At 43.3% G+C, this 25,367-nt stretch overlaps 1 protein-coding gene across 1 annotated transcript in view; it reads right to left on the bottom strand.

Moving 5' to 3' along the window:
- Window positions 1-25,367, bottom strand: part of CCNYL1 (cyclin Y like 1) — a 332,747-nt gene that overhangs the window by 41,513 nt on the left and 265,867 nt on the right. Inside the window, exon 9 of the mRNA XM_085648879.1 lies at window positions 14,521-14,683. Coding sequence (XP_085505005.1) covers window positions 14,521-14,683 — 163 coding nt within the window. The remainder of the gene's footprint in view (window positions 1-14,520; window positions 14,684-25,367) is intronic.

The raw sequence follows: 25,367 nt of genomic DNA on the forward strand, positions 1-25,367 counted from the left end.
TGACCTCTACCTTTGTCCCTTCCTAAAACTATCTGGTTTTGATGGGCAGTCTGCGTGATGATGCCGTTTGATGAATAGAACTGCTTCTGAAAATCAATTGCATTGGATTGCCCTCCTTGACCTGTTCTCTATGAAACAGCACTCATTATTAAGGCTTACAAAGACTTGGCCATGTGCTCGACGAATTCATCCAGCTGAGCTCCAAAATTATTTTCCCCCGTTTCTATAGTATTGGGGTGCAGTTAAGGTCTTAACCCTGGGATCTGCAGCCAAGCATGTAGGAGGACTGGTCCAGACGTTAGCTATTTGTTCACTTTACCAGCCGAATCTGTGTCAGCAGTGTCAGCAATGCTTTTTCCAGGTCAAACAAATGAGTTTCTCAATTTTTTAATTCCTCAGTAAGATGTTTCATAAATTCCTCCACTTCATCCCACTGCTAGTTGGCATATCTGTTTTAAGTGCATTAGAAATTACAGCACAAAAGAGTAGCTGTTAAAGTCTCAATCTTTCTTCCAGACACCTTAAGTCTTACTGCTATTATGAGGTGGTGGACCATGCATAGTGCTTTCCCTGATTGTATCTTCAATTAAAGACTTGTGTCCTACATGAAACTTGAAGTATTGTGGGTTCTGCACAGAAGGCTTATATTTCTTTTTTATTCAGGTAGTACAGATCTTGCTGTGGCTGCTTTAAGGAAAGTGTTTAGTTACAGTTATATTGTTAGCAAGAAGTGAAGTGGTAGTGCGGACTCAATGTTTCCATCAGAAAAATAACATTGTCTTCTGTGTCCATTTGCATCCCAAAAGTGTCAGTTGATCTTTCAATGAATTTATGATACAATGTATTGTCAACTAGAGAAGAGGGTTAACAATTCACTTCTTCCTGTGACTTGCATCTCCGCATCCTGACAAGTTGCATTTTCCTCATCGTGTAAATCAGATTTTAAATATGGATCATTTGTGTTTGGGTCAACACCTACTACCTCCTCCATCAGGAGTTCTGCCTGTGTGTGTTCCTCCTCAAACGATGGTGGTATAGATAGCATACGTTTTAGAATTTCTAGGTCTTATCTAGGCCTTTTAATACCAATCATTTTAGAAATTTGTGAAAAGCTAAAGCTTCTTCAAAGCTCTTGTTTTTTTTTCTCAATTCTACTATTTCGGCACTGAGAGCCATGCAAATTTTCCATGCAACTACAATCTCTTCTGTTTTTAGAGCTATATCTTTGGTCGGCTTCACAGGTTTTTCTTTAATATTTTTTAACTAGATCATGATTGAGAGTCTGGTGCGACAGCTTATCTCTGGTTTTCCAAACACGATTGTACTCTGAAGTAGAGTTGGTAGGATGCTATTTTTTAAACTATCGTGCTCTGAAGCAAAAGTACATTGGGATACCCTAACTTCTTCGACATCTACTGTGTTCCAAGTCCAAAATTTCTCACATCCCTTTAGATCTGGATTCCCTCAGATGTGAGGTCTAAAATTTTGCACAATTCCATTGCACCTCTGTAGAACCAGAATGATGTTTTTTTTATAAATCTTTACGACCTGATGTTCCTTTGACATTGATGATTTCTTTTTTTGCCTTTGCTTTTACAACGTTTCACTTAGATTCTATTGTTTTCAACAGTTTGGCTTTACTCAACATTTTAATGTCCATCAACAGTGATACTGTAGACTTACGGTCGTTAGGTGTGGTAACAATTTTTCAGTAATTGGATTCAGTTTCTGAACTACTTTGGATACGCGTATTTAAAGATCATATCTGAGTGATGTATCCCCAAGCCTTCCCAGAAATATCTTCTTCCTTCAAAAAACCCGTCTCTTGCATAGATTTCTCTCAACATTTGATTACACTATCTCCATTTTTACCCGAAATGTCAAAATTATGTTTTCTCTGAGCTTAAAAGATGAGCAGGCATTAAAATCCTCCAACTTCCAGTCTCTGGGGAGGCATAATATATACACCAAATATTTATTGTTGATGGTGAATGTATAGTTTACCTGTCGGTGTAGTTTTGCAGCTTGAAGAAATTCTGGATTCACTATGCTGGGCATTATTCCGCCATCTAGTGGTTGGGTCTGGAATTGTAGTATTTCTTCTCTTTTTTTTTCTTTTTTCGTGGCCCAGGTGGGCGTAGATATACCACCATTTGGTGTCCTTCGTGACGTCGACGCGCTTCCTCCGGAAGCTCTCACCTTTGGTCGCCATTGTTGGATTCTTTTTTCTTCGTCTTGTCTTACTCTTTCTCCTTTTTAAAGTCTTTCTCCTGTTTTAATAGTCTTCCTCCGGTTTCATTTTTCTGGCGGAGGAGGGTGGGATCGCTAGTGAATCCAGAAAGTCTTCAAGCTGCAAAACTACACCGACAGGTAAGAAACTATAGGTTTTGCAGCGTGAATCTTTCTGGATTCAGTATGCTGTGCATAGACTTTGTAGCGGTTTGTTAATTTGGTGGTGGCTGGGTGGCAGATGAGATCTGGTTACTGAATATGTGTTGCAAAACCTTCTGTCCCACTTGTGCTTCTTTGTTCATTTGAATATCTACACAGTAGTGCTTCGTGAACGTGTTCACTGAGGACCATGTTGAGGCTTGGCAATGTCTTGAATAGGTGTGTTTGCTAGAAATGCAAATGTTGCTCCTTTCTTTGTTGAGTGAGCATGAGCTGCTCCTTGTAAATGTTGCCCTGCTTGTTTGTGGCAGAGTTGTATGGTTTGTGCAATCCACCGTGCAATGGTATTTTTGGTAACTGGTCGTCCCAAAAAACTGCTGGCAAAAGACACAAAGAATTGCTTTGTCTTCCTGCACTCCTTTGTCCTTTCTATTTAGTGCAATACTGCCCTCCCGGCGTCTAGTGTGTGTAATGCCCTTTCGGTGCTTGTGGGTGGTTTTTGTTAAAACTTGGTATTTGCATTGTCTGATTGATGTGGAACCGTGACAACACCTTTGGCATGACATGTGGGTCTGTTCTCATTACAATCCTATCATTGTGTATATATAGGTAGGGCTCTTGTAGTGTTACCGCTTGTAATTCGCTCACTCTTCGTAGCGAAGTGATAGCTACTAAGAAAGCTGTTTTAGCCTGAGCATGTGCAGTGTTGCCTTGTGAATAGGCTCATATGGTTCGTTCATCAATTGAGTTAGCACTACGTTGAGGTTCCATGCTGGAGCTGGCATTCTGTTTGGAGGTGCGATTCTCTTTGTCCCTTCTAGAAATCTCTTTACTACTTGGGAGGTGAAGAACCTCTCTGCTGTTTCTCCTCTTGAGTAAACCATTATGGCCGCTAAGTGCACCCTTAGAGATGTGTTGCTTAGTTTATTTTATAGTAGATGCATTAAGTATTTTAGTACTGTTGATTCCTTTGTAATTTCTTTCTAGTTTCTCCCTAATGCACTATTCGGAGAATCTGTGGATGTAATAATCGAGTCGGCTGGTACTGATCCCCTAATAGGGTCCTTTGAAGAATGTTTATATTTCTTCTCTGCTCTTGGGGTTACTGCTTTACACATAGCAGGTTCCTTGAAGGCCTCCTTCCCCTGGTCCAGCACACTTGTGAGCATGGGCAGGAACTGGCTTCTAGTCTGTGATGGCAACAATGTTTCCAAAAGGAAGCAAGATTGGGGTTTTTCTTCCTCTAGCTGCACTCCATATGTGTCTGCAGCTCTTTTGATGACCGGATTGTAGATCCCCATGTCGTCCGGCAGCAAAGGCCTCGAAGGATAGGATTCTACACCCTAGATCTTGCCACTGCAAGTCCTGCACCTCTGAGGATGTTGAGCCCTGGTAAGTTTGCTAGTCTTCCTCCCCTTCGACATCGCCGTAGTACAGCTCTTCCTCCTCCTGTTCCTCGCCAGGTTCTGGTGTGGTAGATGGTTGAATTTCCTCAAAACACTTTTCGGCTTCGGGCGTGGTTTGACGGAATGCTGTAAAATCTCATTTTGTCATCGAAGTCTTTCTTGCGTTGCAAGATGCTTGCCATGTCTGCCTCGAGCCTTTTCTTCTTCTTTTCCATCTCAGCCGTGTGTTTGTCGTCGAGGGTTTCAGCTTTCCTTTTCGCGGTTGCCAACGTCGAAGTAGTACCCGCTTTCAGGTCTTCATTTTTCGACATCGAGGCCTCCCTTTCGTGGCTGCTTTTCGACGACTTTCCCTTTTCTTGGGTTTTTGACATATGGGAGTCCTTTTTGAAGGAACCGACAGGCTGTTTGTCCTTGGATACAGTTGCAGACGTCGAATGCTTTGACGGCAATGCTCCCTTCAAGGACTTTGACTCACTTCTGCGAGTATCAGTGGAGTGCGACAACTCTTACTTCCTTCAGTGTTTTCTTTTCGACCTCGACGGCTATTGCGTCCTCCGGTCCTTCGGCGATGTGGCCTTCCTCTCCACTGGAGAGTCCTAAATCTTGGAGCGATGTAGGTGTCCCCTGCCCCTGCATGCTGTCGTTTCTTCTTTGCCTCTCTCTTACTCTGAGGGTCTTCGGGGTGAATGCCGCGCAGGCGTTGCAGTCCTCGCTTCGATGGTCGAGCGGCAGGCAGTGATTGCAAACTGGGTGTTGGTCCTTTTGCGCTTACTTGTGATGGCAGTTTGCACAGAATTTAAAGGGAGCATTGTCCATTACCGCGCCCAGGGAGCCCCCTGTGTGCGCGCACTCTCTGAAGAAACAAAGTCTTTGATGTTCTTTCTCCTCTTCCCTCAACTTCTAGACATGACTCGTAATCCGGTATCTTCTCCGGTAATCTTTCGATGTTTTTGTTGATTTTTCGTCGATTCTTCTCTCCAAAGTTTTGGAGCGCCTTCACTGTCGATCCAGACTCAACGGCAGAAAAAAGAATCTAAAGATTGGGACCAAAGGTGGGAGCTTCCGGTGGTGGTATGTCGACGCTCACCTGGGCCACGAAAAAAAAAGAAAAGAAGAAATACTACAATTCAGGACCCAACCACTAGATGGCGGAATAATGCACAGCATAGTGAATCCAGAAAGATTCACGCTGCAAAACTTACAGCTGCAGTTAAGTTAGAGTTCAGAGTGTATTCATAATACAAAGCTGTGTTGAGGAGCCCTTGAGACAACACCCTTTCTTCTGGATACCCTCTGAAGCTGTTGAAGTATGACGTTTAAAAACCTGTCACCTCAATCCAGCAATATTCAACTTGCACTGAATCTTTGAAGTCACTGTTGAATCTCACAAAAAAATATTCTCTGCCCAGGAGCTCCATTTGTAAACCTCTATACCCAATGGGTGAAGCCACAAGAGATTTCATGCTGTGAAATATTTATTTTCCCTTCAAGACGGCTTTGGGATTTACTTTCTTGAAAGTTATTTATTCCCCCTATACCATCTGTATCAAATTGTGTAAAATTGCTCCCATGGTGTAGGAAAGTGCCCCTTTCTGCATGGTTAGCCCCCACCCCACGTTTTGCCAGATACATGATGCCAACTTGACTGAGTGTGCCCTGGGTCCCTGCCAATCAGGCTCTCAGAGAATGTGTACTTTCTTAAAACTGTACCTTTGCCTCCACAACTGGCAAACCTCTGGGCCACGGTTGGAACTGGGGGTCTCTAGTTGGCAGAGGTAGGTACCTTTGACTAAATAGGGACCCTTGCTTCTAGTCAGGGTAAGAGGGTACACTCCTAAAATAACCACTGCTCACCCCCTTGGTAGCTTGGCACAAGCAGATAGGCTTATTTCAGAGGCAGTGTGTAAAGCATTTGTGAACACATACAGTAATACAGTGAAAACACTACAAATGGACACCACACCAGTTTAGAAAAATAATTAATGTTTACTAGACTAAACACAAGACCAAACGACAAAAATCCACAATACTGTACTCAAAAATAGACTTTAAAATGGTAGGAAATAGCTTAGTTCAATTTAGATGGTAAATGCGACACTTTACTCTCAAAGTACCTTGGATGCGTCACGCAATACAAACAAAAGGGTCTCAGGGAAGGTGATGCGTCGGTTCCTTGCTTTGGGGGAGGTGGTGTCTCGGTTCCTTACCGGAGAGGAGGTGATGCGTCGGTTTCTTACTGTGATCCGGTGCGATGAGACAAGATGGCGCCTCGATGCGATGATCTGGTGCGATGCGAGAAAATGACGTCTTGATGCGATAACGGATGCGATGCTTGCATGCCCGACGGCCGTGCGGCGAACTCGGTAACTTCTGAGCCGCGATATATGAGGCGACGCGCTTCGATGATGTGACTGCGAACAGCTGCAGCGGCGGCACGCTTCTTCGGCGATGCGAGGGCAACTGCTGAAGCGGTGACTCGCTTCTCCTCATAGCTTCGCTCTTCCAGCGACTCGCAGTCTTCTCAGAGGGCCCAAACAACAGCAGGCACCTCTCTGCAGGCAGAATTCCATAGCAAGGGAGTTCAGGGGAGCTGGTGGTGAAGTCTTGTATCCCTGACACCTCAGGCAAGTGGCAAGCTCAGTTCAAGCCCTTGGAGATTCTTCTTCAAGTTTGCAAAAGTACACACAAAGTTCCTTTTCTCCTTTCCTTGGCACATAAAGTAACCGCTGCAGACCAACCCCAACAGCACAGGGGCAGTCTCCTCCTTCAGCTTCCTTGGTTCTTCTCCTTGGCAAAGGGTTGTCTTGATTCCCAGAAGTGATCTAAAGTTCCGGGGTCTGGGTCGCCTCTTTTATACACCAAAATCCTTTGTCTCTGAAGGCAGTGTGTGTCTGTACCTAGTACAAACCAGTTCTCCTGTCTCCTGGAGCCACCCCAGCCCCCTGTCACTCACAAACCAGACATGGAATACACAACCTAGCAGAGGCAGGCTTGGATGGTTAGACAAGAAAATACCTACTTTCTAAAAGTGGTATTTTCAAACACAGAATGTTAAAACCAACTTCACTAAAAGATGTATTTTATCATTCTGATTTTAGGCATACTAAACTCGAATTTCTACCTAGTTCTCCGAGTCAGTTAGGATTATAAGATGTTATAAACTGCCCATCCTGGCCTATGGGAACAGGTAGCCTTGCAATAGTGAAGAACAGAATTGGCTATAATGAACTATCAGGACATGTCACACACATCAGGGCATGTCCTACCTTTTACATACAATGCACCCTGCTCTTGGGCCTACCTTAGGGGTGACTAATATGAAGAAAAGGGAAGGTTTAGGGGGGGACTGGCAAGTGGGTGCACTTGCCAAGTCGACATGGCAGTCACAGACTGCACACAGGCTCTGCAATGGCAGGCCTGAGACACACTTTACAAGCTGCTTCTGTGGGTGACACAATAAGTGCTGCAATCCCGCAATCAGCATTTCAAGTCAAGTCAAAAAGTAACTTATTTGGTTTTCACAAACCATAAAGCATATAAAACACATTTCATATTAAAAAAAAAATTCAGTTCTTAAAATTCTACTCAGTTCCTTAGTGGCACCAAGCCTTCAGTCTTTGCCCACTTTTGTAAGTAATCTTTCTACCGCTATCATACATTTTATCCCCCTGCATATTAAAATGTTTGATGCGGCACCCATCCAACTTGTCGCCGCCTGTCTGCAGGAGCGGATATTTAAATCATTAAAAACTGTTCTCAGCATCTTCCTTCTTTCTGATTTTACTGTTTAACAGACACACAGTAAATGGCTCAGAGATTCAATATGATAACCCATAAACGACATGCCTTTGTTTGATCCTTATTTTTCCAGGAGGGCGCCAAGTCTAATGAACAGTGATCTCCAAATCTGTATGCCATAAACCTCCTTTTTAAGGACAATCGGAAGTGAGATGCTAGGTAGGGTTGTGGTCTTAGCCGTGTATAAGAATTTATTATGACCCATGCGTGGCGGCGTCTTAATAATCCCCTCTTGTCCTCCACGAAGGATAATGCTTTTGCTTTGTTATTGCAAGCTTTTTTAAATGTGGCCTTTTCCAACTTGCTATTCCATAGCCCATAGAGCTCTAATTCTTCCAGGGCTATCCTCAGTTGGTCCCCCCACGAGTTTGGGATTCTTTGCTCTTGTTGTTGTTTTATTTCCAACCAGCATAAGTTGTTCAAAGTTCCTAATTCTGCTGCTCTGAGTTTCCAGCATAGCTTTACCATGGTTGCCTTCCTTTGGAATACTTGGTTCTGTAGTCCGAATTCCAAACAAATTTGTGCTGGCGAGGAACCTTTAAAGAGATTGAATACCGTTTTATAAACCTTGGTTTGTAATTTATTTAAGATGTTACTTTCTTGGCCATGCCAGGTTTCCAGACCGTAGGACAGGGTCGGTAGCAGTTGGGCTGCCATGATTTTTAAAAGATGCCCGTGTGAAGGGCTTTCCAGTTTCTTGTATAGTTGTTTGTAGGCAAATATTAAGGATTGAGCTTTTGCTGTGATCTCCTTTTTCTGCTCCACCATTGACAGATTTCTTGCCATTTTGATGCCTAGGTATTTATAAACTCTTATTTCCTCTATTTGAGAGTTCTTTGCGTACCATTTGTAGTTTCCTTGTCTTGGGCCCGCTAATCTTATCACCTTGGTTTTGGATTTATTCAATTCTAAACCTTGGGCATCCATGTAGTCTATAAGTTTGTTTATTGACCTTTGTAGCCCTATCGGAGTTTGACTTACCAGGACAATATCATCTGCATACTGTAAGTATTGAACCGGCTCATTTGCCAAATTTGGTGGGTGTCCATTTATTTGTTCTAAGTGGCTGTTTAAATCTGCTAGGTATAAATTAAATAAGCATGGAGAAAGGACGCAGCCCTGTTTTAATCCGTTTGTTATATTTATTTTTGAAGAGACTTTGTCCATCCCCTAGTTTTACAGTAGCCCATGTTTCGCTGTATAGTGATTGTATTGCGTTTATCAGTGGCTGTGGCAGTCCCCATGCTTTCAGTTTCTTCCACAAGCGGTCCCGCGGCACTCTATCGAAAGCCGCTTTTAGATCTATTTAGCAAGCCTCTAATACTCCCCTTTTCCTTTCAGCTTTTTCCATAAGAATTGTCAAGGCTGTTAGATTTGTAATGGTGCCCATTCCCAGTCTGAAGCCTGTTTGGAATTTTGGGATAATGTTGTTTTCCTCTGTCCACTCTTGTAGATGTTCCAGGATGCATGAAGCATAGAGTTTGGCCTCTACGTCGATCAGGGCGATCAACCTGTAATTACCGGGTTCTGTTCTGATGCCGCTCTTGTAAATTGGGTGGAACAGGTTACCGCTCCAGGATTGTGGGATCTTGTTGTCACGGAACGCATGGTTAAAAAGAGGTGTTAGATATTTTTCCCAAACTTCCGGGTCTCGTTTGAACAGGGCATTCGGTAGCCCGTTTGGGCCTGCTGCTCCTTCCGCTTTCACATTTTTTATCAGTGTTTTTATGCGTTTAACAGTTGTCAGAGTTTGGTCCTCTACTTCCCAGCTAAACAGATTTTTTCCACTTTCAATATTAGTGCTGGTTACCTCAGTGTAAGGTTCTTTTTCCTTTATGTTCGGTGACCTTACTGCATCCACCTTTTCTAATCCAAGTTTGGGGTTATACAATTTATCAATGTGTTCTAGCCAAGTGTTTTCGCTTATTCCGATGGTGTTTTGCTTTCCGTGTCCTTTCATTAATTTGTTGATTATACCCCAAAATTCTTTACTATTTGGTAGTTTGCTTGCCCACAGCAGATCTTCCCATAACTTCTCTGTATTTTCTTTTTTCCACCTTGTAGTCTTTTCTCAATTTTTGGATTTTTCCGCTGTCTATTTTTTTTCCCATTTTAATTGCTTGCGCGTTTTGTCTTTCCTCTTTGGCGATGTTTCTTTTTTTGTTTCTCATCTGTGTTGTATACCATGGCTCTTTAATAAACCCATGATTACCTTTGCTTACTGTTTTTGCTGGAAATATGTCCAGGAGTGATTCACATAGCTCCTCCCAGTTACTTAATGATTGTACTGCTGACTCCTCAGCATTGTTTATGTGTTCATTCACCATGTCCATTATCTCTTCCATGATGGCTCCTCTCCATTTAAGCTTCCGTAAGTTATATATTTCAGGCCATACAACTAATGATGCTACACACTCCTTTATCTTGATGTTTAAGTCTAGGACTGTCTCCTGTGGGAAATGGTCACTCTCAGGTCGTGTTACGATGCAGAAATTGTCTACCCGGGGCGTTAGCTCTTTACTGATTATCGTATAATCAATAATTGATTGTTTTTTTCCACAGGAAAAGGTGATACCGGCCGGTTGATCTCCCTTCATGTTTCCATTTAGGATGACCATGCAAGCAGCAATTGATTTACATGCCCTGGGCACACATGGTGCACTGTACTAGGGTCTGACAAGTAAATCGAATAAACCAATCATGGAGTCACTAATCCAATACATGAATTCACAATAGGAAGAGAGCATATGCACTTTAGCTCAGTGCTAAAGTGCATATGCTCTCTTCCTATTGTGAATTCATGGATGCCCACCAACACTGGCTGTGGTATGGGATAGTCACCACTCTAGCAGGCATTACAGCCTTAAAGGCAGAGTGCACCATACCACTTGTGAGGGCATAGCTGCAAGAGTAATATGCCCCCACAGTGTATGTGCCATTCACAGACATTGTAAGTGCAGTGAAGCCATTTGGAGTACATGGGCTGAGAGTTCGTCAGCACAAATTCCACAGCTTCATGATGGCTTTACTGAAGACTGCAAAGTTTGGTACCAAACTTCTTAGCACATTAAAGCCACACTAATGCCAGTGCTGGATTTAACTTAAAATACACTCAAAGGGCATCTTAGAGATGCCCCCATGAAAAACGACCATCACTGCTGTGGATCTCGAATGAATACCTGCCATCTGCCACCACCTGACAGACTTGTGGACTCCTGGGTAGAGAGCCCTCCGCTCTATGGGTTCTGAAACAAAGCACATCATGGGCAGAGGTGTGATGCCTCCTACCCCTGGATGGACTGAGTCCACGAAGGGGAAACTTCAATGGCTAGATGCCTTTGCTAGGTACCCCCAGGCTCTGCTGCTATCGGTAACTGGCCGGCACCAGTTCTGACATCCACTTTGCGCAGGAGAATCAGCGGGGAAACCCAAGAAGGAAGGGAGGTAGGTGTGCCCACCTTTGCTAACACAATCAGGACGAGGCATATGCCCCCTCATAAGAGAGGGTGTAGACACCCCAAGGAAGGGACCCATTGGTCCCAACCAGCACCTTACTGTAACGCCCCTACATTCAAGAAATTTAGGGGCCACCCTGAAACTTTCTACTTAGATACAACCTAAGAAGAAGAATAAGGAATGAAGATCAGCGCAGCAGTTTGAAGACGACAACGACTGACTTGGCCCCAGCTGTACCGGTCTGTCCCGTGCTCCAGCAACCCTGCTTCCAGAAACCGGCGAGGTCCACAGCCAGCAACCTCAAAAAGCCCAGAGGACCGGTGTTGTCTTCCTCAAATACTCCTGTCTCCCTTGGACACCGGATTTGTTCAGCAAAGAAACCAGCACCAGAATCCTGACACAGGCGGATACGCTACATTGCACCACACTGCACCACAAGCCCATGACCAGAGGTTGAGTGACTCACCTATCCTGTGAAGTCTGTCCGACGATCCTCACCTCTCCAGGACCTCCTCCCCTCCCCCACCCAACACCTGTAGCTTCTGTTCGAAGGGTCACCCTGACTGGATCCAGCTAAGGACACCGGACACCAGACACCAAAAGACACCTCTGCATCCTCCGCCCCCCAGACTTTAGGGAGCTCAGCCAACAGTGCCCAGGTGTCCACCAGCTATCGAACTTACCTGCCCAGCCGTTGGTCCCCTTCGTCCAGCCTCCTGGCCTAAGCCTGCAACCTCTCTCCAAAGCAGAGGATGTCCACTGAGAAACATTGGGTGCCCGATGCCGATTAGCACCCTGCACCTGGCAACCCTAATGCTGCTGGTGGTGTAGCTTTGGTGCTGCTTTGTGCCCCCACCCTACCCCCGTGCTCACTTCAACCCTGGGGCATTTGGCCTAAGACCGCGGCTACCTACCTGCAGACCGTGCCTCTTCAAGGTACTCCTCCCCCCCCCCACCCCGGCTCCATTGGATAACTTTGGACCTAGTGACCTCTGCACCTGGCCACCCCAGTGCCAGTGACTGTGCAGAACCTACGTGGTTTTGAACCTTGCCCTGTGTTGTCCTAAAGCCCGAGAAAGTAAGTTGAGTACTTACCTGCAAATTGTATAACTTTGTTTTCCTCCATAGTATTGTACTGTAAATCCCATCTATGGCATTGAACTGTCTAACATTATTGCTGCAAAATCATACAACTGTATTTGTTTGACACTTACAGAAAGCATTCTTAATACTGTACAGTATACAGCTGCATTTACAAAACATTACTGCATTATTGAAAAGTATTGCTACATTTTTAAACTGTACAACTTAACAGCACTGATTGGTCTTAGTAATAAAATAAAGTAACAACTTTTTGTACAACCAATTGGTCTGGATTCAGTCAGTGTGCTATCATCTCTTGCCTGAGATTACACAATACATGCTTAACACTACCCTCTGATAAGCCTAACTGCTCAGCGCAGCTACCACTAACTTGAGAGTAAGGCTTTATAATCTGCTATACCTTTGGGGACTCACTGGAATCTGTGCACAATATACCTTACTTTGGTATAGTATGCACAGAGCCAGCTACCTACGCATGGTGTTTGAGATTGAACGTGGCCATGCCTATTGTATCTCTGAAAGAAAAATGCTCACTGCTCGTCTCAAGGACTGACGCTAGCTTCGAAACAACGTCTCACCCGAAATATTATTGACAATCTGTTACTGGATGAGTGTTCATCTCTTCCCAATACTGACGCCATTGATTTGGACGGACTTTCAAATTATCGCCATTAATTTGGTTTGACCTTGATCTATTGAACAGTGACAGCCCCGCCATCCATATAAGCGGTGTTGACTATATCTCCACCATTAGGATTAATCATGTCGATTTGGACTATAAAAGGGTCCTTCCATATTTGCAATACCCATTGTCCTGAAGATGGTCTGATGGACTGACGTCTTTAAAGACCGAAACTTCGACTCCATCATCTATTTCCGAAATACTTATTGCATTCAAGTGACCATTACTCTCATTAGGAGATATGTCATTGTTGATCTCATTGGAATAGATGTTATTTTCATGAATTGCAGGACTAATTTGATTTTACTTCTTTCATGATTTATTGCTGATTTGATTGTTCATCTGTACTCCTTTTAACTTGATTCATCTATATAAATAATTTTGTATTTTCAACAAAAGATATCCCCGTGTTTTTGTGCTTTCTATGTTCATTTATTGGTGTTGTTAGATGACAATTGGGTGTATGTTCTAATTAGACTCACTCGCAGAGTAATTTCAGAATAACTAATCACTAATTTTTTCTGAAACAAAACCCCTTGTAGGCATTTTTTACTTGGCACTGCTCATTGATCAGATGTATTCTATAGATGTATCACTTCTGGCTGCTGTTGGTAATTGCTCCGTTTACAGCTGGTATCACAATTACTATGTGTGAGTCCTCTAGATAAGATTTTTTTTAAGCAGTCTGTGTGCTCGTGTAGCTGCCAGCAACAAAAGGATATGTTTACTATTTCTTACATTCTCTAATATATTTATAAATGACAATCTTTTTATTGAGATAAAAAAAAATCAATTTATCAATGTTGTTTCAGCGTCTCGCATTACAAGGCGTCATATAACATTTTCTCTACTTGTGACACATCAGAATTAGAGGGGGTAGCCGTATAGGGTCTCCCTCATTCTAGACCCCCTGGACTCCCCACCGTGGACTAATGATTTTTACGGCTCTTTGTTTTCATTTGAAGCAGAAACACTGGAACAGAAGGGTTCATGGGTGAGGAACTCGCGAAATACGGTCACCTCTTATATAATTTGTATTTAATGTAATTGAATACAACATAATACACACACCGGTTATCCAATGGGACTCTAGCAACAGAACGTTTGCAGTTGTATTGCCATTTTAGAAAAGGAGATAAAACTTTAAATTCTGCAGCACATCATTCGATCGTGATCAGTTCAAACCATCTTTTGAACTTTAATACAAAACTCGGACTTTCTCTCTTTTGGTCTTTTAACCATAGCTTAAAATTTCTTGTAAAATTTTACACAGAACTCAGGCTGGCTCAAACCAAGTACTTTGGCTTCATCCAGAGTCCATTTCTACAAGCTAGTATACGGCAAAACAGCCAAAAAATGTCCAGATATGCGCCAACTGGACACAAAATCCCCAACAGCAGCTTAATAAAATGTACACTGTTGGACTGAAAATACCAAATATTTTAAAACTTTTTTTTAAATGCCAATATTCAAGCAACCTTTGCTGCCACCTAAGCACCACATCTTTTTCCAGTGCATTCTAAAGATAAGGGGAGTGGATACCATAGGGTTGGAGTGCTATATAAAAGTTTTACCTTAAATACAACCTCGAATAGAGTACAGCTTCGTACCAGGAAATAGAAACAAATGTTAAGTGGTAAATAAGCAACAATAGGATCTATTATTTCAATATTCTGTCATTACCTCTAGTTTTTGTGCTCGGTCCTTGCTTAATGGTTCCAACAGAAAGTTCAGGTTGTTGTCATCTGCAAGGGATCGAAGATCGAAGTAGTATTTGGCGTAAACACTGGCAGGTACATTGATATTAAATTGCAGCAGTTCCAAAAAGTGTCTTTCCATCTCATTCCTAGTGTATTCAAGAGAAATGCAGAACCACATGTATTTATCTTTATTTCCACAGCGCTGAGCAATGTGCCTTACCGCAGCTTTAATAAGAAACGTGCACAATGATCTACAACAGACATAAAATGCAGTCCTGTATATGAGCGTCCAATGTGAACGGCGTGCGTCATTCTCTGCCTTGGAGCAAGTAATACTCAAGATATTTTTGTGGGGGGGGGGGGGTTTGGTGGTAGGGAAACGGGTGGTTTAGAGACAGTCCGAATTTGATGGAGTGTCTGTGCTAATGCCCTTCAGCTTCCTCCCATTACAGAGACCTTTGTAGGCACACAATTACCTGCTTAAGCACAGCACCCCAAAACAAAAGACAAGCATTTGCAATGCAATCGGTCTCGCCTTTGGGACCTTATATGTATTTAGCTATGCAGCACATTAGCCTGGGTGCTGAAACATCTACTATTTTACTGACCTCTGCTGGTCGATTTCCATCAAGACAGTTAAATAGAGGCAGTTGAACAGAAAACAAAGTCCCTAAGCGGAAGCAGAAAAGTCCTAGGACTGATCTCCAGAGCCCACAAAGTATATACACATATAAGTATACAATAAGTATATACTAAAGTATATACAAGAGGTCTTGAATGCTCGACCTGAAAAGGAAGGCTGTCTGTGGCAGATTACTTGCAGTGAATCAATTTTTAGGTCTTGGCTAGAGACAAATTCACCTGTCTTTTAGCAAGATCTGCGGTTTCCAAAATACATATAGTGGGTGGACTTTGGGTCAGCCCCTTGCTAATGAATGGATGGCTTTGTTGTGACTCTCCCTTCCCTATTCCGGATTTGATTATTTTCATCTCTATTCGTGAGAATGTATAGCCCAGAAGCATTTCGATCTCGGTTTATTACTGGTGGACTTCTACCCTTCCTCTGCTGATCATGTTTCCAATCAGGGATTATTATTTTGTTTTCTAATTCCCCACCATTTTGCTGCTCCGCCCTTGCTCCACAATGTTAACCATATCACACACACATATATATACACTTTAAGAGAACCTGGAAGCTGCAAATAACTGCTGGGCCACTCGAAATGTTCTCCCCATGCATTGTTGTAGGCCTTTCTTTGATATTTTATATTAAATGGACATCTGCCATGTTAGATTGCCAAATTAAAATAGGGAGCTGGCGACAGGACATAAGTGCACACTGAGGAGTTTGTTGGTTATGATGAACAGTGGAGAATTAACATGAGTATTGTAGGGTTGTTGGGAGTTAAAAAGGAGTTCCACAGAGTCAAATGACTAACATTACAATGTTTCAAGGAGATCCTGTACACAAGGCTGCAAAAAATCATTTGAGTAAATCACATGAGATATTTTTGCTTCCAGTTCCATAGAATGACTGTTCGTTGCTCTGCAGTCAATCAGCTACAGTGACGAACAGGTGGCAAAATCGATTGACTTTGATGAGTAGTAGAAGTAAGAGGAGTACGAAAGATGGTAGGAGACAAGAGGAAGAATTAGGTGTAGTAGTAGAGTTAATGAGGCAAAACCAGTAAGCTGAAAAATAAGACAGGCAGAAGAACACACAAAGGAAGAGTTGTTTAGTAAACAGCAGGAAAAAAGATTTGGTACGAGAGAGCAGGATTAGAAGTAGGAATATGAGTAGGGGTAAAATGTCGAAGTAGAAGTGGCAGTAAATACAAGTGGGAGCAGGTGAAGCGAGAGTAAGAGTTTGAGTAAGCTTACAAGAGAATATTAAGTAAGAAAAGGTAAAAGAAAGGAGTAATGTCAAACATGAAAGAGAATAAGAGTAAGTGCAAGAGCAGGAGTATGAGTAGGCATAATCTGAATGAATATGAATAAGCAGGAGTAAGACTAGAAGTATATGATTAGGAATATGAGTAAGTTCAGAAAGGATAGGAGGATGGATATTAACAGTTTTAAGGGTAGAAACAGGGGAAGAAATAAGCACTGGGTCAGAGCAGTGGTTCTGAGTAAGAGCAGTGATCGGAGAGGGGATGAGTGACATGACAGACTAGGAGTACGAATGACAGAAGAGGTAAGTACAGGATGGAAGTAAGAAAGGTGGTGTGCTCCATTATAATGCATAACAATAAAAGAGCTCTTTAGCTGGATTAATACACCTGATGGCCAAATACTTGTGTGGGCTGACCCAAGAAAGTAAAAAACTTTCACCAAGCAAGAGCAGGAGGCAACCAAAGCAACCAATTGATGTGGAGGGCCTATGTCAAAAGGTTATGAAGACATTCTAGACAAAACTATGCTTTGCTCTGGCGGGAGCCTAAAGAATGTAATACTTGCAGAATGCATCTATCCTGGGAGGGTGGGGGTAAGCATTTGCCATGCTCATTTCTCCTATATGTACATCCCTATAGAGTACCAGCAAAGCTATCTTAGCTCCAATTGGTGACGGACTGAGGATCAGACTCACACAGTCCTGAAGAGAAATAAGAAGTGTCCATCTGTCAATGGTGGCCTAAGGGGGCTGCATCATTGCTACAAAAAGTTATAAAAAAATGTTGTCAATAGCCAAGGAAGCTTTAAAAGACAAGGTTAAAACCTAAGAAGGTCCTCACATCCTAGTTGTGCAGCGACTCTTCATTGAGGGAAGCGCAAAGACATGAAAAGAAGGTAGGTTAAAAAATCACATTCCAGTGGAATTCTTTCAGTACCTTGTTGCCAAAGGTGGGATGAGTCCTCAGGCCCACCATGCCCTGATCAGGAACAGTGTAACAGACTAAAACATATTTTTTGAAACCTGATGCAGTGAAAAAAATATAATAAAAGACTTCTTTTGGTATACAGTGCATACATGAGATTGCAATGTATTATGATTCAATGGACTTTTGAGATGTAAAATGGTGCCTCGTGCATTGCAATGCATGTACCCGTAGGAGATGAAAACATACACTAAACCGCGAGTATTGCCTTCTCACCTCGTGCTATTAGCTGAGGCAGAGCCAAACCCACTGTATATAGTTTGAAGTCCAGTAACAATAAACTGAACCCATCTTGCATGACTGTCCCTGCACTGAAAGTCGGGGAAATCAGAATTTTACTCCCAGACAGATTTCAGGGGTCCCCAATCATAAACATTTATAATCTGTTGTAAAAGTACTTTATTGGCTACACGTCTAAGCCCGAATTTTGTGTGCAATCTTTGTCACCCAGCTCAAACTGCTGAAAATAAAAACCTTGAGACGATATAAAGTATTTACATTTTTAATCAGTCTAGTTGCTAAGTAGAAAACCACGCGAACATTCTTTAACTCGCCTCTTGTACATAAGAGTGTTCTAGAAAACAACATGTATGTCGACCTCGGAGTGGGTTCATAAACACGTACATATTTGAATAGTGCTACTAATAGTGTGTCTTAGATCACCAGTCTGAGACAGGATCAACTAGTTCTCTCTAGTCTGAACTAAACAGCACTTCTAGCTATCAATATCACGGTTTTTTTCTTCATATAAAGGTTAAAAGATAACCTTGATCTTCTATAGTTTGTTTCACTACAGCTGTGCAACAAGTGGAAACATACGATTAAACTTGGGAAAAATGCACAGGAAGGGCTGCACACATCCCAGTTCACCAACAGACCATTAACCAGCCTGTCTTTATTGACCCTGAAAGTCTGTTTCAGTGACAGAGGAAAGACACATTACTCGCAGGGGTGGCCTTCTCCCTCATGACGCCCCTGCCAGTAGAAATGAGTGAAGAACCAGTATGTACATGTGACCTAAAAAGGTGCAAAAACGACTACAAAAAAACAGAGTGCTGAATAACAAGAGCTGCCATGTGTTAATATTACTTCCAGTCTTTACCAACATTTTCACTGCAGATACTTTAGAATACCGTTCTGTTTTGTCAAAAATGTTGTTGTATTTTTTCACTTTTCCATCAAACTCCCTTCCATTTGTTTCCTCGGACGAGATCGATGAGCTAAAAGCCAGGAGCGGGATGAAATGTACGTCCCCGTAAGGAAAGGGAAGAGGATGAGGATGTGGTCCGTCGGCTAGACTGCCGACTTTGGTGCTGGAAACCAGAGTTCGAGCCTCGAGGTCGCGTCCACATCCTGTGATTTGGGGTAAATCACTTAATCTCCCTGCGCCTTAATGTGAAATGTAAATACGGAGCTATGTAAAGCGCTCCAATACCTTCGGGTCGAGTTCGCGCTATATAAATATGCACCAAAAAAGGGAACACGAAACCCAATGAAGTAAAGGAAATAAAAACAAGCATATGCATAAATTAAATACAACTTTAGAACGGATACTTTTCCCTCATATTGTTGGATATAATCATTAAACAATGAACGTCTAAGGTATTTGATAGATTCACAATTAGAAATAGTATATTCTCTGTTAAGTGAACAACACACACAATTCCAAGATGGCCGCGACACGACCGTCTTATTGAGCAGAGACAGCGCCAGGCTTACCGCTGCCAAATTTGGAGGTACTATTTAATTCAAAACACAATGCACGTACCACTGTATTTATAGTAGCTGCTATTGGAACTATATTCTCAGCTGTTCTGTTCAAGGAAAAACTGAAATAAACTATGTTTATATTTCCGTTAAATCACTTCTATCGAAATGCGGGCACATCTAGTATGGCAAATCCACGTTCCAAGATGGCGACTTCGTTTATAGTGGGCTTGTTTTGAACGTGCAAAGGTTTTCCGTTTATGGGAGTGAAATGTGGAAGGACTGTGCGATCGGGATGCTTGTTATGAAATGCACGTCCCCGTAGAGAAAGGGAAGACAAAACCCAATGAAGTAGAGGGAAAGGGAATAAAAACAAGTCGCAGTAGCCCTTCTAATGCACCGTGCGTGGATGTTGTCAGGGCTGGCAGGGAGGGGCTCTGGAAGAGAACTCTGAGGCTGTTAACATTTAAAGTGATAGGGCTTGTACACTTCCCATTCACTTACGGGGGAGCTCAGGGAAAGCGAGAGGGAGGAAGGGGTTAAGGGTGGGTGCATGGTGGGAGGGTGACTGAGGGAAACTAAGAATTTGGAGCGAGGAGGTGGCTCAACATATAAAGCTGCGGACTTTGGAGCTGGAGAGCAGGGTTCGAGCCTCAGGTGGGCTGTATCACCTAATTAAAAATAAATAAACAGTGATCTCCAAGGGCCGTGGGGAGAGATAAAATAAATAAATAAAAGGAGATCTCAGATGGGAGTGGGGAGAGACAAATAAAACAAGCATTGGCAATGCAAGGGGGCAGTAGAAAGTAGTCTGTGCAGTAAAGGGGCCAATAGCCGTGGAAGGACACAAATGAAGACATGTCCATCATAAGGAGGGACTAACAAACCTACAACCAATCGGGAGGCAGCATTTAAGACACAAGCTGGGTGGAGTGGGCGGAGCTTCCATGAAGCTTCCACACTATAGTGTATACTGCATGTCTCAACGAGACAGCGCAAGCGCTGCCTAGGCGAGACCTAAAAAATGTCTTGGGGCTTGTGAGGAATGCAAAGAATGTGAATATCGCGCACAATGTCAATAGTGGGCATGGTCGCTCATGGTTAATATCAACCTAGCTTTATTTAGCATTGTTTGTATTATGTGTGAAGACATGTCTGACAACAAAAAGGACACAAAATGTAAAAGTATACTCATCTTCATGCATGGAATATACATAGGAAAGAAAAATGTGACTGAATTGATGACATGGCTTTCCCTCCTATGAGTTTGGTTGTAAACGCAATTTCTTCAATTAAATGTAGCTGGCAACCTTTTGGTGCACACACTAGTCACAATAAGGAAGCCGTACTACAGGGAACGTTTTGGGAAGACACTGTACAATCGTAACAACATTTTTGGAAAGTGGTATAAGTGAGGAATGCAAGTCACGCTTAAAATTTGCAACTGGACAAAAAAACAAATATTTGATGCCGATTTTAATTATGAACAATATATTCTATATATTCAAGCATGTTACACTTTGAAAAGGACGTTTTTTTACACAACCTTTTTGGACCCAGATGGCTTTTCATAATACAAATACTGACATGCGAACCAGAAGGCAGATCTATCTAGAATGAATATTTTGTAATTTCTGGTGGAGCTCAACTTTTTTTTATATATATCTATATAGTCAGGGAATTAGGCAAAAATAAGATTTGGCATTAAAGATGCACAAACAAAAGTTTGAAATCTATGAAGGCGTACGTCAGGGGTGTTTTGTAGCTCTCACTTTGACAACTGCAATAAGTAATCTGTAGATCATACAACCTTTTATCATGTGTAAAGCGATTGCACTTCATAAACTGCTCATATTAGTTTTGGAATATAAAGAAGATTAAAGTGACTGACTCAGAAATGTAAAATTGTTTATTACTGGTAAACCAAGCAGGATAAATCAGAGGTAGTTTTGCATGTCGATTACAAGGGGATACATTTTAATGAAAAATGGAACTGGCAAGTCCAGATTGCAAAGGGTGCCGAAACTACGTCTAACACTTCACAGATTTTATACTTCTTAAAAGAAAAAAGTAAAAAAAAAAACTAAATCAGTACCCCCTTCTAAGCAGGCAAACATTGAATCATCTGCAGCGTATGGAGCCCAAATACGGAAACACGTGAATATGAATTTGCTACCATATACTCGGAAAGACTATATTAGACAAATCTTCTATCTTCATAAGTCAACATCTTTGTTGTTGAGGGAAGATGGTGGGTCAGGAGTATTCAAGTGTGCCCACCATAAAACCTGTGATGTTTAGCTGTGTCCCGAAACGAATTATGAAAGTAGAAGCGGTGGTGATTCCTTTCACCTTTTATGAGTGAACCACATTAAGGAGACTTTACCTAGTTTAGGCCCGACATGTTTGTGGTGAGATCGTGAGGTAATTGATCCCAACGACCAGATCAGTCTCAAAACATGTTACTGGGTCATTTACATCAAAAGAACCCACAAGCAATCGTGAGCTCGGTATTAGGCACTACATATTTTTAAGCACAACCTGCTCACAGAATATAATAGTTTGGTCAACCTTATTCACGAGGAATGTACCTCAGGTTTAGGGCTTGGATAATTCCCAATGACTGGTTGTGTGATGAAAGACACAGATATTAAGTTAACCTTAGGTCTGCCTGCACTTTACAGGCTGGTAAAAGGCTATGGACATGTAAGGATGCAGGTCTTAATGTAAAGGCAGATGTGTGTCAACTATTTTACAAGATCCTGCAAGCAAAGATCTGTATACATAGAAGGTGCACATTGGGCATCCGTTTATCTGTTAGTTTTTTCTTTTTTTGGCTTAAATTAAATTACTTGGGGCACAGCTAACTTTGATCTGCTGGAAACGACATCGGATGAATGTATGGAAACGTATATCATGTACTGTAAATGGCAATACTTTGTGCAACACATGTATCCAACATCTCCAAGGAATTAAAGTCCAAAGTCAGATGGCAAAAAAACAGCCTTTCATTGGGACAAGTGGCATTTGTCTGTAGTAGGAGCATACTTTCAAGAAAAGAATGCCAATTTAAATTTTAAGTAATGGAGTTTCTCTTGCTGAAAAGGGTTGCATCTTGTAAGGAAGTAAATGCGGTTAAGAGGGGACACTGGTGGATACTTTCCTTGCAAACATGGACACCATGAGTAGCAGGACAGTAGATGCCACGGTTACTAACCGGTAATCTTCATTACTCTTGAGTATTGTCTTCCTCGCCACATGAGTTATGAATTGACATTCAGCTCCACACCAGAAACCTCCAAAGCAATTTACATTCTATGCCTCCCATTCCTCCCCAACATTGCCTACCACCATCACCCTTGACCCAGTACTAGAGGAGGGACGACCCACCCCACTTCCTATAGAACTACCACGCCCCAAAAGCAACCACAAGAAGCCAATAGCCAAACAGGGAGGCAGGGATGGGAACTAATGTGACGAGAAAGACAATACTTGGAGTAATGAAGATTACCAGTAAGTAACCGGGCCATTACCTCCTCGTACGTCTTCCTCGCCACCAGAGTTACAAAGAGGGCCCATCCCCATGCCAGCGGCTTCATGAACACTCACAAGAAACCACAGACCACAGGATGATGCAAACACCAGGTTTAATCCAAATAATAAATACAGATGAAAAAAAACAAGCAGATTACCACAGAAGGAGCGACAATCAAGATTAGGAAGAGCGAGCCTGGTGAACCGCATCAGCAAAACCCTGCAGAAGGACCACCCAACACCACCCAGTAGTGATCCATTAACATGTGGAGAGGGGACCACATAGAGGCTCTACAGATATCCTCAGTCCAGACCCCCTTGAAAGAGGCCCAGGAGACCAACTCCGGGTAGACCGACACTGGATCCGGGAAGACACCTCCGACCCCTGGGAACTATAGGCCAGCAAGAACATCAGCTTAAACCACCTACTCAGGGTGGAGAGAGAAGGCTTATGACCCAAACTTACCAGGCCAAAAGTGACAAACAGACCATCACAGTTGCAAAAGGGCAAAGTCCGTTTCAAATACACCAACACCGCCCGCCAGACATCCAGCAGAGAGAGAACAGCATCCACCCCGGACCCAGTGACCGGAGCGAAAGTAGGCAGAATGACCTCCTGGGAACGGTTGACAACAGATGGGACCTTGGGCAGGAACTTAGGATCGGGCGCAACACAATAGGGACTGGTAAGACGCAAAAAAGGAGACCGCAAAAAAGATCCCAGCTCCTCAACCGACCAGCGGACACAATGGCCACCAAAAAAGCAATTTTCATAGTTGAGAATTTAACGTCCACGGACACCAAGGGCTAAAAACAGAACTCCATGAAGGGTCTGCAAACCTAACGAAAGATCCCAGGAAGGGGCAAGACAAATTGCCTTTGGACGTTGTAAAAAAATTCCCCCTAAGCAGCCGGGCCACTAAAGGATCTAGACCGTCCAACTAAGACTGCAGAACATAGAGGGAGCCAGGTCAAAGGCAAAACAATCAGGCAGGAAATCCAGCACCCTCATTGGATCCACAGAACCAGAGTGCAGGCCCTTAGAAAGACACCCCTGAGAGAAGGACCCCCAATTGTGGGAATAAGATTGAAGAGTCGCCAGACAATGGGAACCCTGCAAAAAGTTAATCACCTCCACGGAGCAGCCAGAGACAAAAAACTCACCCTCCCAAGAGCCAGGCCTGAAGATGGAGTCCACCCAGAACCCCCACAGGAAGAGGAGGACCCCGCAAGGGGTATGAAAGATTTGGGTTCGCCCAACACTCCTGGACAGCCATCTCCCTCTGCAGAAAAAACCAAGGGTGGTGAACCAAACTGGGCACAACCAACAGAAAAAATGCCTTGTCCAGGCAAATCTTGCACAGAACCCAAGCAATCAAAGAGATCCGAGGAAATGTGTAGAGCAGGGAGTACGGCCACCTGAATGACATTGCTTCCACCCACCATGCATCCGGACAGGGAAGAATCGAGCAGAAGCAGGGCAGGTGAACATTGGCCCTGTCTGCAAACAAATCCACCGTCTGCACCCAAACCTCGACTGCAACACCTGGAACACCTTCCCTGTCAGGGAGATGGAAGCCATGTGGGGGGTGGGGGAACGCCCTAAGGTGGTCCGCCGCACAGTTCTCTTTCCCCGGGAGATAAACCACCCTGAGAATTAACACAGTCTCCTTTGCCCAGGTCAGAATCTCCTGAGCCAGGAGCCACAGAGAGAACCCTGCAGCACCCCTGGTGATTGAGTTAACACATCACAACCAGATTGTCCGGTCAGACCAGAACATAATGCCCCCGAAGGGCCGAGGCAAACTCCAGAAAAGCCATCTGAACAGCCTTGAGTTCCCGGACATTGGATGAGCAACCAGCCTGCAGGCGATCCCAAAAACCCTGCACAGATCGGGAAACCAACATCGCCCCACAGCCCAGCTGACTGGCATCCATCATCACCACCCGGGAGGGGGATCCCAGAAGGGTAGACCCCTTGACAGATTGAACTCCACCATCCACCAACCCAGATCGGACCCAATCTGAGGAGACACCACCACCAGCAGATCGTAAGCCGCGGAGCAAGGGGACCAATGGGACAAGAGATGGTTCACTAATAATAATAATAATAATAATAAAAGGGATCTTATCGTGCGCAAACATAGCCCAATGGGCGTCAAGGCGCCTAATTCTAAATCCAACTCATGACAAAAGCCCCTGCAGCTCAACCTGCGTAGGCTCTAGAAAAGCACCACGTTTTTAGGGCCTTTTTAAACAGCGCTAAAGAGGGTAAGGTCTTTAACTCTGTCGGCAAGATGTTCCAAAGTTGTGGAGCAACGACTGAAAAAGCCCTGGCTCCCCATCTAGTGAGCTTGAAGCGAGGGACAACAAGTTGGAATAGTCCCGAAGAGCGCAGACACCTTGTAGGGTGGTAACGGGTAAGCAGGGAGCTGATAGCGCCTTTAGATCCATCCTCGAGTGCTCTATAGGTCAGACAGAGAATTTTAAAATAGATTCTGTGCTGAATAGGCAGCCAATGGAGGTCTCTCCTCGCAGCAGTAGCAGAAGAGGACCTGGAAAGATCCAGGACAAAACGTGCAGCAGCGTTCTGCACGATTTGCAGTCGATGTATAAGGCCCTTGTTGGATTCCATGTAGAGAGAATTGCAATAGTCCAACCTGGAACCAACAAGGGCGACTGCAATCTGCTTGCGTGCTTGAAGAGACAAATA

The sequence above is a fragment of the Triturus cristatus genome, chromosome 3_2 (genome assembly GCF_964204655.1).
Source record: "Triturus cristatus chromosome 3_2, aTriCri1.1, whole genome shotgun sequence".
NCBI classification, from domain to species: domain Eukaryota; kingdom Metazoa; phylum Chordata; class Amphibia; order Caudata; family Salamandridae; genus Triturus; species Triturus cristatus.